At 56.3% G+C, this 15,293-nt stretch overlaps 1 protein-coding gene across 2 annotated transcripts in view; it reads right to left on the bottom strand.

The window, feature by feature from the left end:
- The window catches only part of SH2B3 (SH2B adaptor protein 3), a 51,140-nt gene extending 36,302 nt beyond the window's left edge, over positions 1-14,838 (bottom strand). The window contains exons 1-2 of one of the 2 annotated variants that reach the window (XM_017847378.1): positions 14,759-14,838; positions 1,337-2,110 (exon numbers count right to left, since the gene is read on the bottom strand). In XM_017847378.1, the coding sequence (XP_017702867.1) occupies positions 1,337-2,083 (747 nt within the window). In that variant the 5' untranslated portion in view covers positions 2,084-2,110; positions 14,759-14,838. Of the gene's footprint in view, positions 1-1,336; positions 2,111-13,616; positions 13,974-14,758 lie in introns of those variants that run through there. The other variant, XM_017847383.1, reaches the window with a different exon arrangement.
- Positions 14,839-15,293: the final 455 nt, after the last annotated feature.

Genomic DNA, 15,293 nt, shown 5'->3' on the forward strand with positions numbered 1-15,293 from the left:
AGGCGTACACCACTATGCCCAGCTAATTTTCGTATTTTTTGTAGCAATGGGGTTTCGCCAAAGGACAAATTTTTTTTTAACTTGCAAAACATCACCAAGGCACAGGAGGTGCAGAGAAATTCTCTGATGGTTTTGAGCCCTCTGGAAATAAAATACCAATCTGTCAACACCAGTCCGAGTCAGGGTTTTCAAGGATCTCAGAGTGACCTGCTACCAGTCCATATGACACCCAAATGGGAAGCCAAAAAGGTGTCCCTGGACATTGTACAAAATCCTTGACTGGTACTCCTCAAAACTCCCAAGGCTATCAACAATAGAGGGTTGGAAACTATTACAGCCAACAGGCCCCTAAGGAGACGTAACGACTAAACTTCATGTGGTGTCCTGGGTGGCGAGCTGGAACAGAAAGGGACATTAGAGGAAAACTGGCAAAGCCAAAGGAACAGTGGCATTTAGCTACAACCAATGTACACAGCAGCATAAGATGTGAACCTTCGGTGAAGCTGGGTACCATGTGTAAAGGAACACTACTATCTTTGCAACTTCCCTGTAAGTCTAAATTTTTTTTTTTTTTTTTTGAGACCGAGTCTCACTCTGTCACCAAGGCTGGACTACAATGGTGTGATCTTGGTTCACTGTAACCTTCCCTCCCAGGTTCAAGTGATTCTCCTGCCTCAGCCTCTCAAGTAGCTGGGATTATAGGCGTGCGCCACTGTGCCCAGCTAATTTTTTATATTTTTAGTAGAGACAGGGATTCACTATGTTGCCCAGGCTGGTCTTGAACCCCTGGCCTCAAATGATCTGCCCACCTTGGCCTCCTAAAGTGCTAGGGTTACAGGCATGACCCACTGCACCTGGCCTGTAAATCTAAAATTCGAAAATAAAAAGTTCTTTTTTATTTTATTTATTTAGAGACAGGGTCTACTCTGTCACCCAGGCTTGGAGTGGGGTAGCATGATCACGGCTCACTGCAGCCTCCACCTCCTGGGCTCAAGTCATTCTCCCTTCTCAGCCTCCTGAGCAGCTGGGACCACAGGCACGCACCACCACACCTGGCTAATTTTTTATAGAGATAGGGTCTCGCTAAGCTGCCCAAGCTGGTCTCAAAGTCCTGGGCTCAAGCGATCCTCCTGCCTCGGCCTCCCAAAGTGCTGGGATTACAGGCATGAGCCATTGCACTTGGCCTAAAAGTTCTTTTTTAAGAGGGCCTAGTTCCCTCTGGGCACTCTGTGGCCACCAGCTGAAAAGCCATCACACCTCCCCAGCCGGCGCTCTCCCCAGGGTGAAGGCGAAGGGCGCAGCACGGTGCGCAACCCCGCGAGCAGGGCTTACTTACCTTGGGTGGGTCGAAGAGCTCCAGCACGCGGTCGGGGCCATCGGGGCCTGGCGCCCGGCGCAGCGCCAGCCTACCACGCTGCCAGCGTGCCCCGCTGTCCATGGAGGCCTCGTCGGCCAGGCTGTAGCGCAGCGCCGCCTCCTTCAGCGCCTCGGGTGGCGGCTCCCGGGCCAGGCTCCAGGGCAGGAGCTTCTTGGCCAGGCCGGGCCGGGCGGGGGTCTCAGCAGACCTCTCCGGGGGTCCCCGAGGGCGGCAGCGGTGGTGGGGCCGCTGGCAGTTTCCCCTGCCGAGCGGCGGGGAAGATTGTCGGCGGATGGCTGCGGCGAAAGTGCCTTGGAAAGGAGCAGGGGCCGGGCGCCCCGCGGGCGGGGCCAGGTTCCTCAGAGCTGCGGCCTTGGGGCAGGCCAGGGGCCGGCGAGGCCGGGGCCCTGGCTCTGGGGACGCCTCGGCCTTGGCGGGGGGCCCACGGCCTGTGTCCCGGTAGTCGCGGCCCGGCGCGCGGCCGTCACGCACCTCCCGGCAGAAGTAGCGCTGGAAGAGGTCGGTGAACTGCAGCGACACCAGCTCGGCACGCAGCGGCGCGTGCTGCGGATGCTCACGAGCGAACAGCCAGTACTGGCGGGCCAGCTCCCGGGCCGCCGCCACGGCGTGCAGCTCACAGAACTCGCTCCAGCCCCGCGGGGCCGGCGCCAGGGAGGCCGAGGGCGGGGAGGAGGCCGAGGAGGGCTGCAGGGCAGGCCCGTTCATGGTGGAGACCCAGGTGGTGCGGCGGGGCTGAAAGACATGTGGGTGGGGGGCGACAAGGAGTGAGCAGGTGGGCAAGCAGGTGACGGCCCGTCACACACCGTGCACCACAGCAGAAATCCGACACGACCTAACACCCAGTGCTGGTGAAGATGCAGGGAAACACACACTCTCCTACCAAGTGGCATTCTGTAAGGGGCATGGCCAACTTGGGAAAATTGATTCTAGACTCTGGAATCTTGCTTTTGAAGGACAAAAACTGTATGATCATCTCAATAGATGCAGAGAGAGTATTTGACAAAATTCAACATAACTTTATTATAAAAACTTTCAACAAATGATATGTTGTACTTAACACACTGAAGACCCTATATAAAGGCTGAGTTCGGAGGCTCACGCCTGTAATCCCAGCACTTTGGGAGGCTGAGGCAGGAGGATCGCGTGAGCCCAGTTTGAGACCAGCCTGGGCAACATGGCAAAAGCCCATCTCTCCAAAAAGACAAACATAAAAATGAGTTCACATTGTAGCACACGCACCTGTAGTCCTAACTACTTGGGAGCCTGAGGAAGTCAGGGCTGCAGTAAGCCATGATCAGCCATTGAACTCCAGCCCAGGCAACAGAATGAGACCCTGTCTCAAAAAATAAATAAATAAATAAAATAAAGACCCTACATGATAAGCACACAGCTAACATTGCACTTAATGGTGAAAAGTTGACAACTTTTCCTTTAAGGCCAGGGATGAGAAAAGGATGCCCACTCTGGTCACTTCTATTTAACACAGTACTGACAGTCCTAGCCAGAGCAATTAGGCTCTAGGAATCCCACTTTTAAGTATTCAAGAGAAACACTTGCTCCCTGCTACATATTTCCTGCCGCAACGTTTATAATGGGGAAAAACTCTAAGAGACAACCTAAATGCCCACCAGTTGGAGACTGGTGAAAGAATCTGGCCCATCTATAGGCTGGAAGACTCTGCAGCAGGGGGAAAGGGTGAGGAAGACCCACGCCACCACCTCTGGGAGAGCTCCAGGGCTATTCACTAAGTGAAAAAGCAAACAGCAGAACAAGACACGCTAGACGATCCCATTTACATGAACATACATAAAACCAAACTACTAACGTTTATGTGTACACAAACATTTTGTAAATGGTGGGCAAGAAAGGTCTGGCAGAAACAAACCCATCCTGAAACAGTGGGTATTTCTGGGGAGGAATCAGAACTGGGGTGTGGGGATGGTGGGGATGGCGGGGAAGTAACCAAGAAGCTTGTTACTGCTTATCTCTAGCAACAATGGCTGAGAACACAGATTCTGGAATGTGGATTCAAATCCCAGCACCAGCCAGACGTGGTGGCTCATGCCTGTAATCCCAGCACTTTGGGAGGCCCAGGTGGGTGGATTACTTGAGTTCAGGAGGTAGAGACCAGCCCGGCCAACATGGTGAAACCCCTTCTCTACTGAAAATACAAAAATTAGCTGGCTGTGGTGGCACATACCTGTAGTCCCGCTACTCAGGAGGCTGGGGCGGGAGAAATGCTTGAATCCGGAGGCGGAGGTTGCAGTGAGCTGAGATGGTGCCACTGCACTCCAGCCTGGGTTACAGAGCAAGACCCTGTCTCAAAAAAAAAAAAAAAAAAAAACCCAGCAACCACTACTTACTGGTTATGGGACCTTAAGTGACTTATGTGACTACTCTCTGCCTCAGTTTCCCCATCTGTAAGAGGGGAACCATGATCATGACTACTTCATAGGCATATTATGAGCATGAATTGATAGACGTAAAGCCCTAGAACGTAGAAAGTGCTTAATAAAGACTGGCTGCTATTATTGTTATTTCCGTGTTGCAATGAGAGTATATTAATGGTGTCTATAAAATATAAAATGGGCCAGGCGCAGCAGCTCATACCTGTAATCCCAGCACTCTGGGAGGCTGAGGTGGGCAGATCACCTGAGGTCAGGAGTTCGAAACCACCCTGGCCAACATGGTGAAACCTTGCCTCTACTAAACATACAAAAATTAGCTGAGTGTGGTGGTGCGTGCCTGTAATCCCAGCTACTCGGGAGGCTGAGGCAGGAGAATCACTTGAACCTGGTAGGCAGAGGTTGCAGTGAGCTGAGATCATGTCACTGCATTCCAGCCTGGATGACAGAGCAAGGCTCTGTCCTGGAAAAAAAAAAAAAAAAATCACACACCAAAACAAAACAAAATAAATATAAAACAAAAAATAAAAAGGAATAAATTAACAAAAGTCACAAGGGGTCCAGAGGGATTTCCTGCACTGACAGGGGACCCTCAGGACTGGCAGACCTTTGCCTGCAAATCTCAACTGGGGCATCCTTCTCCTCCCGTGGCCAGAGGGCCTTTCCTTAGGCACAACATCACCAGAATGACACTGAGATCCCCCACCCCTCTGCTGTCCGCGGTGCAGAACAGCTGGGACCTCTGTGGGTACTATCCTTCCTTCCTCATGACCCTGGTTGGGCCTGGGCCCCTGCTGGCGACCACATGTCCATGTCTGCTCTTCAAGATGGAGAAGAAAAGCTCTCCCTACTCGGGCACAAAACGGGGCCCCAGATCCCTGATATCAGCACACCCTGAATGAACAGTGGTGCCACTCCAGTGACTCTCTCCCTGGGCAGGGGAGGTGGCTGCACAATAGCCAGAGCCACAGGGGCCTGGGTACAGTCACTGTCTCCAACCACGCCCTCCTTCATCCTCCCTTCAGGTATTACTGAGGGCCTACTGTGTGCCAGACACCAAGCTAGGCCCCGGGATACCATGGTGAACAGCACATACGAACACTGCTCTCCCAGGGCTCACATTACAAAGGGGGCCACATATTGGCTGTGTGGCTCCTGACACCTGACTAAACCTCTCTGAACCTGGATTTCCTTATCTGGCACCAAGGTAGCAGCATGGCATCCACCTTGCAAGGTGTCTGTAGAGAACCCATGAAAGGGAAAGCAAGGTGGAGATGCGAACCTGCAAATGGGGTTCTCTCTGCCACACACCCCTCCACAGGCACTGTCTCTGCATGTGGCCATGTCCCACTGGGCATGTCTGCAGGGCAGTGGCAACGAAGGGTCCCCCTGCCATATGAGGCCATGGTGGAGCCCCCATGGCCGATCTCCTCAAGAGACCCCAAAAAGCAGAAGTAGGTGCCTCTGCCCTCGCTGGAAGGGGGCGATGCATAGTCGACAATCATTTGTTTGTTTGTTGTTGTTGTTGTTTTGAGACAGAGTCTTGTTCTGTCACCCAGGCTGGAGTACAGTGGCATAATCACGGCTCACTGCAGCCTAGACCTCCCAGGCTCAAGCTATCCTCATCTTGGCCTCCCAAAGTGCTAGGACTACAGGCATGCACCATGACACCTGGCTAATTTTTGTATTTTTTTGTAGAGATGGGGTCTCACTATGTTGCCCAGGCTGGTCTCAAACTCCTGGGCTCAAGCAGCCCTCCCACCTTGGCCTCTCAAAGTGCTGGGATTACAGGCATGAGTCACTGTGCCCTGCTATAGTCGACAGTTTTGTACATCACAGGGTCCTTGGGACCCGCACACAGTAGGTGCTTTGCAGTAAGTAGTCAGTAAAAGCTGTCAGGCAGATGGGAAGGGAGAGTAAGGGGCCACATCTGCCCTTGGCCATCATGTTCTTCCTGTCCCTGAAGGGGGAGGGTCTTACCCCTGCATGAGGGCACCTGTTCTTGGTCAATCCTACTCTTCCCCATACCCAGCCTTCACACAGGTGAGACAGGCACTGCCCTCGTGGCTTGGAGGATGCCCAGAGAGCTCTGATTCCAGACCCAGGCTCCTGCCCCACCTACACGATCTGCCTCTAGTCACGCCAGCTGCCTGTGGGTGTTGGCATGAGCCATTCCCTCTGCCCTGTCTGCTTCCAATTGCACGAGAGAAGCCTATTCTGAGCTCCCAACTGAACTTGACCTTCAGCACACTGGTCACACTATCACTTGACAGGATGCTTTTATTAGTGACTATCTCTCTACGAGACTGAGTTCTATGAGTCATTCCCTGCTTCATCTCCAGCTCCTAGCATACAGCAGGAGCTCAATGAATGTCTCTTGAATGAATGAACATATGAATGCAAGAGATCAGTTGGATTTGCAAATTTGTGCTCTCCTGGCAGATGCATGGCAACCAGCATGAACCAACCTCCCCCGCCCCCTGGGCCATCCTACCTTCTGCGCAGCCCTGTATGTCAGAGTCTTGAAGCCCAACTGCAGTGCCAAACTCTGGCAGAAGCCTTCCTCAGAACAGCTGCACCCACTCCAGGTCCTTCACTGTCCAGGCAACGGCTGGGAAACCCCCCTCACTGGGCCCCTTCCACCAGTCCTCCCATAAGAACAATGGCATTTACTGAGCGTCTGTTACACATCAGACATTTTTCTTTCTCTTTTTAGAGACAGGGTCTCACTCTGTCTTCTAGGCTCGAGTGCAGTGGCACAATCATAGCTCACTGCTGCCTCGAACTCCTGGGCTCAAACGATCCTCCTGCCTCAGCCTCCAGAGTAGCTGCGACTACAGGCTCATGGCACCATGCCAAGATCACATTAGGCATTTTTCTAACTACTTTTGCAAAACATTACCTCTCCCAGGGTTCCTAACAGCCTTAGGAGGTAGGTCCAACAATTACTTCCATTTTACAGATGGGAAAACTGAAACAGAGCAGCCCCATAGCTAGTGATCATACAGACCCCCACACAGAGGGGACCCCCAAAATGTCTGATCAGTGCATAAATGCACACAAGAAGGGCTCACTTTCCAATGAATGCTTATTGGATGAATGAGTGAGTCCCAGAGGAGAGAATATAAAGGTCTCATTCAGCTCCAGTGCGAGTCAGGAGTCGGCAGTAGCTCTGTCCAGGTCCCAGACCGACCAATGATCAGGAAAACAGTCACAGGGCAAAAGGAAGAAAACAAAAATGAGAGGCTGGGCTCAGTGGCTCACACCTATACTATCAATACCTTGGGAGGCCAAGGCGGGAGGATTGCTTGAGCCCCAGAGTTTGCGACCAATCTGGGCAACATGATGAAACCCCGTGTCTACTATAAATACAAAAAACTTAGCCTGGCATAGTGGCTAGGCCTGTAGTCCCAGCCACTCGGGAGGCTGAGGCAGGAAGACGCTTGAGCCCGGGAGGTCGAGGCTGCAGTGAGCTATGATCACACCACTGCACTCCAGCCTGGGTGACAGAAACAGACCATATCTCTGTAAGAAAAAAAGAACTGATGTCTGCAGTGTGCTTGGCACGGGACTTATGAGTGGCTGCTGCTATTTTCTTACTATTACTGTTAGAAAAGAGCTCCAGCCTCGGAGTCAGGCTTGCATGCCACGGGAAGCCACAGGGGGGCCTGCCTCATGGGCTGGGCTGGGGGCGTCACGGGGAGTTGGAACAAAAGACCTTCTCAGGGGAGAAGCGGCTGCTCAGGCCACTCTGGGCAGGAAGTTGCCAGCCCAGAGCAGTCAGCTGCGGCCCAAGCTATGGAAGGGACCGCGCCAGGGAGGTTTTCTGGCCAGGAGGGCAGCCAGGCCACAGGAAGGTGACCCCTCTCTGGCCCTGGCTCTGGCCCAGGCAGTGGCGTTTATTGAATGCTTACTATATGCCAGGCGCAGATAAAAAGCAATTGATCAGATGGTGACAACCCTGGGATCAGGGCTGACAAGCTGTGGACAGGAAGCAATGATGATCACGCCAGGGGACCTGCGGCCCCAGGTTTCCACTGTAGGGTATGAGTTGGGGCAGAGTGTCTTTGGGACACTTCTATCCCAGCACAGAGCTTCGGGGGAGCCTGGTCAGCCAGAGAAATCAACCGCCTTCCCCACAGAGGGGCCCCAGCACCCAGGAGAACCCCTCACCTACACAGGCTTCCTTCTGGGGCAGGAAGCTCCCAGCTATGGGGGTCTCCAGGGTTTCCCTAAATCCTGCAGCCAGGGGAGGGGCAGGATGATGTGGAGAAGGAAGATCTTAGCCTGCTGCATCCTGGTCCCCCACCCCCAAGTGCCTCCCTGCAGCAATTAACGTGGAGGCAACTAGCTGCACGCCCACCAGCCGGGGCTGGGGGTGTCCGCATCTCAGGACTCCAAGCTCAGAACACAACCAGGTCCACCAGAGGGCTATTGAGGGCCTCAAAGCAGCAGTGGTGCCTGGTGCTCCCCAAGAAGCACAGCCAGCCTGAGGTGCCCTGGAGCCAAGTCAGTGAGAAATCACAGGACCCTGAACAGCTGGGAACCTGGCTGAGCTGTGGGGTCCCCTTAATCCACGGCCCCCCGAGATCAGGGCTTCTCAGTCTCTCCTCTATCTAATCACCCTGGATAATAGTATAATTCCGGGAGGCTAAAATTTTCCTTTTAATGATCAGGCCCACATGCAGAGAAAGCCTTTATCCATGCTAGGAATTCCCCCTGCCGAGGCTTAGAGAGTTTTTTTTTTTTTTTTTTTTTTGAGACAGGTTTGACTGTCACCCAGGCTAGAGTGTAGTGGCATGATCACAGCTCACTGCAACCGCGACCTTGTGGGTTTAAGCACTCCTCCCAAGTATCTGGGACCACAGCCATGTGCCACCATATCCAGCTTTTTTTTTTTTTTTTTTGTAGAGAGAGGGTCTCACTGTGTTGCCCAGGCTGGTTTCAAACTCCTGGGCTCAAGCGATCCTCCCACCTTGACCTTCCAAAGTGCTGGGATTATAGGTGTGAACCACTGCTCCCAGCCTGGGGAAGAATTCTTTAAGTGTGGTCAATGAATTTAAATTGGGCCAGTCCAGAGCCTCCACTCTCCCCTGCCCCAGCTCACAGACATAGGCAGGAAGTCTCACACCTTCAGAGGGGACACTTCCTCCAGGGAGCTCTCCCAGTTGAATCTAGGCCACAAGGAACATTTCTATCTTCCCCATGCCTAGCACCAACTGTTCCAGGAGCCCAGACCCTGTGTCCTAAGGAGGCCCAGAGAGTTGTGGGATTCTGACACACACTGCCTGGCAGGTGGCCTGCTGCCCTTTCACAGCATTTAAGTTGCCAGACGCAGAGATGCCCACGGGAAGTGGGGGGTGAAGGCAGGGGCCCTGGGGAGGCAGAGAGGTGGGTTCTACACCAGGCCACGGGGCAGCCGGCAGGGCACTGATGCACCCTTACTGGGGTCACCTTGTGCCCCGGGGACATTTATCAGGCCAGCGCAGTCTGCCAGAACAGGAAATGTCCTCTGGCTTCCTCTGCCCACACCGCCAGCCTGACATCCCAGCCACCGCCCCAGCTAGGTTTCAGGAGGTAGGGAAAACCAGGAACCATCTCCCTGCAGGAGAGGCAGCACCGTTAGAATCCCACACATCCCCCATCCCAAGGCCGTGGCTTCTTCCTTTCACTGCCTCTGGGTTGAGGGCAGACAGGGGAGACCCTAGGGGGGCAGCCTCTGGGTGAACCTCCTCCCCACATGCTGCTTGGGGACATCAGGAGGGACATGCATAAGCCCTCAATTACCTCACTTCTCCCAGCATACACTGCCCTCTCTGGACCTCTCCTCCTTGAGATGACACCAGTGTATGAGCTCTGAAGGGGCAGATCCCATGTCAGAGGTCCCCTTGTGTGTCCACCTCCCTGATTGATCACATTCCCAGTCCCCCAGCCAGGGCCCCCCATTGGGTGCCCTGTGAGTCAGCCCTTGTGAGCAGGGCATAGACTTCCTCCCTCCCAGGCCTCCCTGGGGACACATGTCCTGGGCAGCAGCCGGCTCCTCCCTGGCCAGACGGGGGGCAGCCACATCCGGATGGGCCCCCAGGGGCTCCAGGCCTGGCTCACAAGGAAGCCTGTGGCCCAGCCCTGCTGGCCGACCCCTGACAGGGTGGCGTGGGAGGAAAAATCTTCTATCCAACTGCTCAGCTGCTGGGTTTCCGGCTGGGGCGGGGAGTGGGGAGGGCGCCAGGAGGACCTGTTCCCCTGGGGAAGTGTCCTTTGCCCCTGCTGGGAGGAAGGACGGCTAGTGGTGGCCAGCAGAATCCTGGAGCCCTGGTAGAGGGACGCTGGTCATCACTCCGGTGGCAGGGCCCCCCTGAGCAGATGCCCAGTGGTGGCCCTGGTCCTGCTGCCAGGCCTCAGGACCTGCTTAGTCTCCAAGGGATCTCAAGCCCCGGGAAGCTGGGGAGTTGGGATGCAGGACTCCTGGGTCCAATAAAGCCTGACTCAGCAAGGGACCCCAGCTGAGTCACTTCCCTTGGGCAGCCTGCCCGCCTCAGTTTCTTCGGGAAGGGTGTCAGTGAGGAGTGGGGTCTTGCAGGGAATGAGCAGCTGGCACTGCACCTCTGGACTCGCCGAGGCAGGCGCCTCCGGTCTGCTAGACGGAAGCACCTTCCTGCCTTGCCTCGTCAAAGATGCTGAACGCCCGCGGGCCCTTAGGGACCATTTTCCCAGGAAACCTGGCAATTAAGGGCCAGCCCCTATTGGACATGAACACCAATGGCTTGCACTTATTGAGTGCCAATTGCATGCCGGGCACTGTGCATGCCTCCTCTTCTCAAAACCACCCTAACAGGGAGTTGGCATCACCCCTATTTCATAGACAAAAAGACCTGTGGCTCAGAAAGGCTAAGGGACCAGTCCAAGATCACACAGCCAGAGCAAGTACAGCCAACACAGTTCCAGTCCTGACACTGTACTTCACACACCCACCCTGGAGAGGCTGGAACTCTTGGCTTCCATCGGGCAGGCGAGGTCCAGACCAGAGACGCCAGGTAAACCTGCCTAGGACCTCACACCTGGAAGCTGGCAGAGCCCAGATTCGGCTCCAAAGCCCATACTGCTACCAGGCAGAAGTGGGAATTTAGCAGGAAAAGCCTCTCGTTTTAATAATAGCAATAATATCTACTATTGTTAATTGAGTGCCAGACTCAGTGCTCAGTACCTTATGTGCCATGTCACAGCAAGCGCACAGCTGTTAAAGCCTTTCACAGATGTTGTCTCAATTGCCTCAGACAGGTTAAGTGACCAACCCAAGGATTCCCAGCAATGGGAGACCCTTATGAACACCAGCCCTCAGAAGGGTGTGGGGTCATGTAAACTGGGTCCCAAAGGTGTTTTCAGCAAAAGGAGCTGTATTGGCCCAGACTGTGGGACAGCTCCCTACTATGTCCCTGAGACCCCCTACATTGACCCTCCCCACCTTGGCTAGGGAGGGCACCCGGTCTCCCCTCCCCAGAGACAGGTGGCACTGAGACTGGCAGCTAGGAGGTCCTTCCAAGTGCCTCCGGCTCTGCTCCACCCAGGATATGGAGAATGTCCGGGGATTGCACAGCGGGACCCAGAAATCCAAGGGCCCAGCAGTCCTGTGGGATCTGATTTGTACTGAAAAGTTTTATTTATTGGAGAAGGAGGATCAGGTCCAGGTTTGAGAGGCATGGAGGTGGGGGGATGAAGAAGGAAAGCCAGCAGAGCTAACACCCAAAACAAAAAAGATCATTCCACCCCAAGGCTACTTCTCTTTCTCCTGACCAAGCCACTCTGGACACTGCGAATTCACTCATTCATGGTTCCCGTGACCCTAAGAAGTAGGTAATATTAGCACACCCATTTCACAGATGAGAAAACTGAGGTGGGGCAGTTAAGCAAGGCCTCATAGCTAAGGAAGTGCCCAGATCTTCAAAATTTTGCTCCCAAAGACCCAGGAAATTCCAGTGCTATGTATGCAAGAGATGCTCAAGGAAGACCGCTGAAGGAACACCTCATAGCCAATAACAGTAACACTAATGAAGGCGATGATAAAATCACCACTACCACCACCACCACCTGCAACTGAACCCTCTTTGCCAGACAGCAGGTGCTCATTACACACTGGCTCATTAAATCTCCACTGCAAACCTGTCATTCCCCCATTTTACACAGGGGGAAACTGAGGTTCACAAGAGTCACTTGCCCACGCCTTCAGCTGAATGGAGGCAGTAGGAGCAGCAAAACAGTCTCCAGGACCCTCCTCACTATCCTCCTTCGCTTCCTGCCGAGCCCCTGAAGACTCTGAGCCCCCAGCTGCTGATGCTCTGGGCCAGCCCCTTCCCAGCTGGCCATTCTGTGGCCCACGGGGACTCACAGAAGTTCTAAGAATGCTCACCCTTTGGCTCAGAAGGATTTTCCCTCCCAGAGGGGAGTTGTGGGAAAAGGCTCAAGAAAAGTGCACTAAAAACCCTTCCAACTTCCCCCAGTAGGCCCTGGTTCTCATCCCCAGAGCCCAGCCTGCCCAGGTGGCCTCTGCCGGCTCTCCCTCCACGAGCGCAGGTCCCGAGGAGCCTCCAGAGCTGTTTCCACTCAGGCAGCCAGGTCAGTGATGGGAAACCCAGACACAACCTGCGCCTGCATCCCTGGAGATCCACCCGCCCACTGCCCTGGCAGGGGCCCTGAGGCCTGGCTGCTGGCTGGTGTTAGAGAACTGTCATCTCCCCAGCGAGGGGCTGCAGGTCAGATCTCCGTCCCTCCTGCCACCAAAGCAGGCCCTGCAGACATCGCCTTGCCGGGGCCTCTACTCGGAACCCCCGACCAGATTTCACTTCCTCCCACTCAGCCCAGCCTGGCCGTGCCCCTCCCTGGAGGCCCCCAGCTGCAGGCAGTGACCTCCTCACCTACATCATTGTGGCTGGGAATGGGGAAGAGAAACAGGAGAATGAGGAAACTAAAGAAAAAAAGAAGCGGGACAGGCAGGAAGACCCTCCTCTCCAGTTCCTCAAATGCAGTCCCCCTCCCTCAAAACAAAGCTCCCCTGGCCGGAGGGAGGGAAGGGAGGGAAGGGGATTTCTGCACTAGGCATCAGAGGCCTCTGAAATACCCTCCCTACCGTGTGGATCCAGAAGACCAACACACACTCCGGACGTTTTTTGGTCGGGGGATTCCCCGGGAACCCCAGGCCAGAGGTGTGAGAGGATCAATCCCAGAAACCTGTGTCTGGGACGCCTAGCCCTGGTGAACCGCCCAGCTCAGCAGCATGCGGGGGCCTGGCCCGGGCCACCTCGCAGTGCTGGGACTGGGGAGAGGGGCTTCCTGAATCAGGGCGCTACCCTCTTAGCCACATGGTCCGGAATGGGGTGTGGGGAGGACCAGCGCATCCTCCCCCGCTGCCCCCACACCCAAAGGCTCATCTGTGCTCACGGTCTCAGTTTGACTACTTTCACTTTCAGGGTAGCAATGGGTGACCCCCGACCGCTCCTCCCCAGGCACAAGTTGAGGGGAGGGCCGCCCCCAATCGGCGAGGCTACTGTAGGGTGGGCTGGGGCGTCGGCGATGCCCTCTCCCCCATCCCACGGCCGCAGTTACCCCAACGCTCTCCCCAACACGTGTGTGGGTGGGGTAGTGGCTGAGTGGCTGAGTGGGGGTCGTAGGCGCTGGGAGCCGTCACCCCGGAACGCCTCCATCTGAGTTAGCTACAGGGCAGTATTTTGGGCTGGGGGTGACGCGCACAGCCCGGGCATAACTGGACACCGGGCCTCCTCTTTCCCTACGAAAGCCCGCCCGGCCCCGGAGGAGGGGAGCGCGGGCAAACGCGGGCTCACCTGAGAGACAGGAGCTCTGGGCCCGGCCGGCCCATGGCGTCGCGCGCCCCGGGCCCCGAAATCCCGAGGGGCGGGCGGGCCCCGCCCTGGGCGCGTCCTCTCCCGCGCGCCGGCTCCTCGCTCGCGGCTCGCTCAAGCGGGGCTCAGGCAGGAAACCCGGGCTCGGAAAATGGCCAGCGCCTCATCATTTCCGCCGCCAGCGCTTGACGTTTGCGGGAGGATGCGCCCCCGGGCCGCCGCCGCCGGGGAAACTTTGCAGCGGCCGCCGTCGCCACCGCGGGCCGCGACAGTCCGGGCGGGCAGCCGGGCGGAGGCGGTGGCCCGGGCCCATGCCGCCCCGCGCCGTTATGTAAAGAGGAACCGGCCGTGCGAGCGGAGCCCGGCGGGGGAGGGCGGCCGCGACAGGGGCGGGGCAGGGACACCAGGAGCCACGCCTCAGGCCGCGCGCGAGTAGGAGACTCGGCTGGAGGGGCGGGCCATGAGGGCGGAGCCAGGACTGGCCCCGCCTACCAATTCTGCTAGTCCGCAACTGCCCGGGTCTGAGGGCTCTCCTGGCGCGAGTCTGGAAAAAGACGAGGCCTTGCGAAGCCACGCCCACCACGTGCCCACCTGATTTCGAGTCCCACAGCCTTTAGAAGGAAGGAGGATCGGAGGGGCGGGGCGACCTTAGCCCCACCCACTCAACGCCGGCAGGTCACCAGGTGCCTCAGCGCCTGGAGGCGGGGCCAGGTGAAGGGGCGGGGCCTAGGGCGGGCGGGGTCGAGCGGCCTGGCCTCCAGGGGGCGCGCCCTTGCTGACTCCCTCTTGCAGGGCCTTATCAGTGCCCGCAGGGCTGGGCAGTGCAATAGCGACCACGGCTTTCATCATCGCCCGGGGGAGGGAGCCCAGCTCTGCCCGGTGCTGACTATCTGCGATCATGCTGACCTGACCCGCCACGGCCCCAGGCCCCCGATTTGTGTTCTGGTCCCAGCCCTCAGCTTCGCCTTTGCTACAGCCGATGCCCGTATAGACCAGCCTCCCTCCGGCCACCCGTCCTGTCCCCCAGTTCTAGGAGGGGTGCATCTTTCTCCAGGAATTCCTCTCGGACCGCTGGCTTCCGTGGACTCTGCGCCCACCCCCCTGCTCGCCCCCGGGCTACTTACATTTTCTCCAAGGCCTCATGGGGAGCTGAGACTGACAGTGGGGTTCCCCCTAGTCCGGAGTGGGGCATGCTCTCAGCCAGCCTCTCCCCCAACATGTGGGAGGTCGGGGAGGGAGGAATGTACTCTTCTCCCCTCCCCAACAGGAAACAAGTCGCCCACGCCCCCAGCTTGGAGGGGCCACCTCAAGCCTTCCCGGGCAGCAAATGTCTCCATTCCACTGCCTCCCCCTCTTCCTACCCAGGCAAATGACTTGACTTCTCCGTACCTCCACTTCCTTGCCTATGAAATGGAAATAATGTGTACCCACTCTCCTGGCAGTGAGAATTAAGTGAGTTAATGCATTAAAGCAGTTATCTCGAGGCTTGGCTCCAGGAAGCGCTCTGTGTTAAACAAACCGGCCCGAGCCCTGGCCTTAGAGCTACAGGAAGGGGTTCCCCATAAGGTGGGGATTTCCAGACTCTAAGTAGATGGGGGAAGGGAGCCAGTCTGCTACAGGATTCCTGGTGTCCAATGACCTTGAAGAAAAGGACCACAA

This window comes from Rhinopithecus bieti, unplaced genomic scaffold (genome assembly GCF_001698545.2).
Source record: "Rhinopithecus bieti isolate Rb0 unplaced genomic scaffold, ASM169854v2 scaffold_947, whole genome shotgun sequence".
Lineage (NCBI taxonomy): Eukaryota > Metazoa > Chordata > Mammalia > Primates > Cercopithecidae > Rhinopithecus > Rhinopithecus bieti.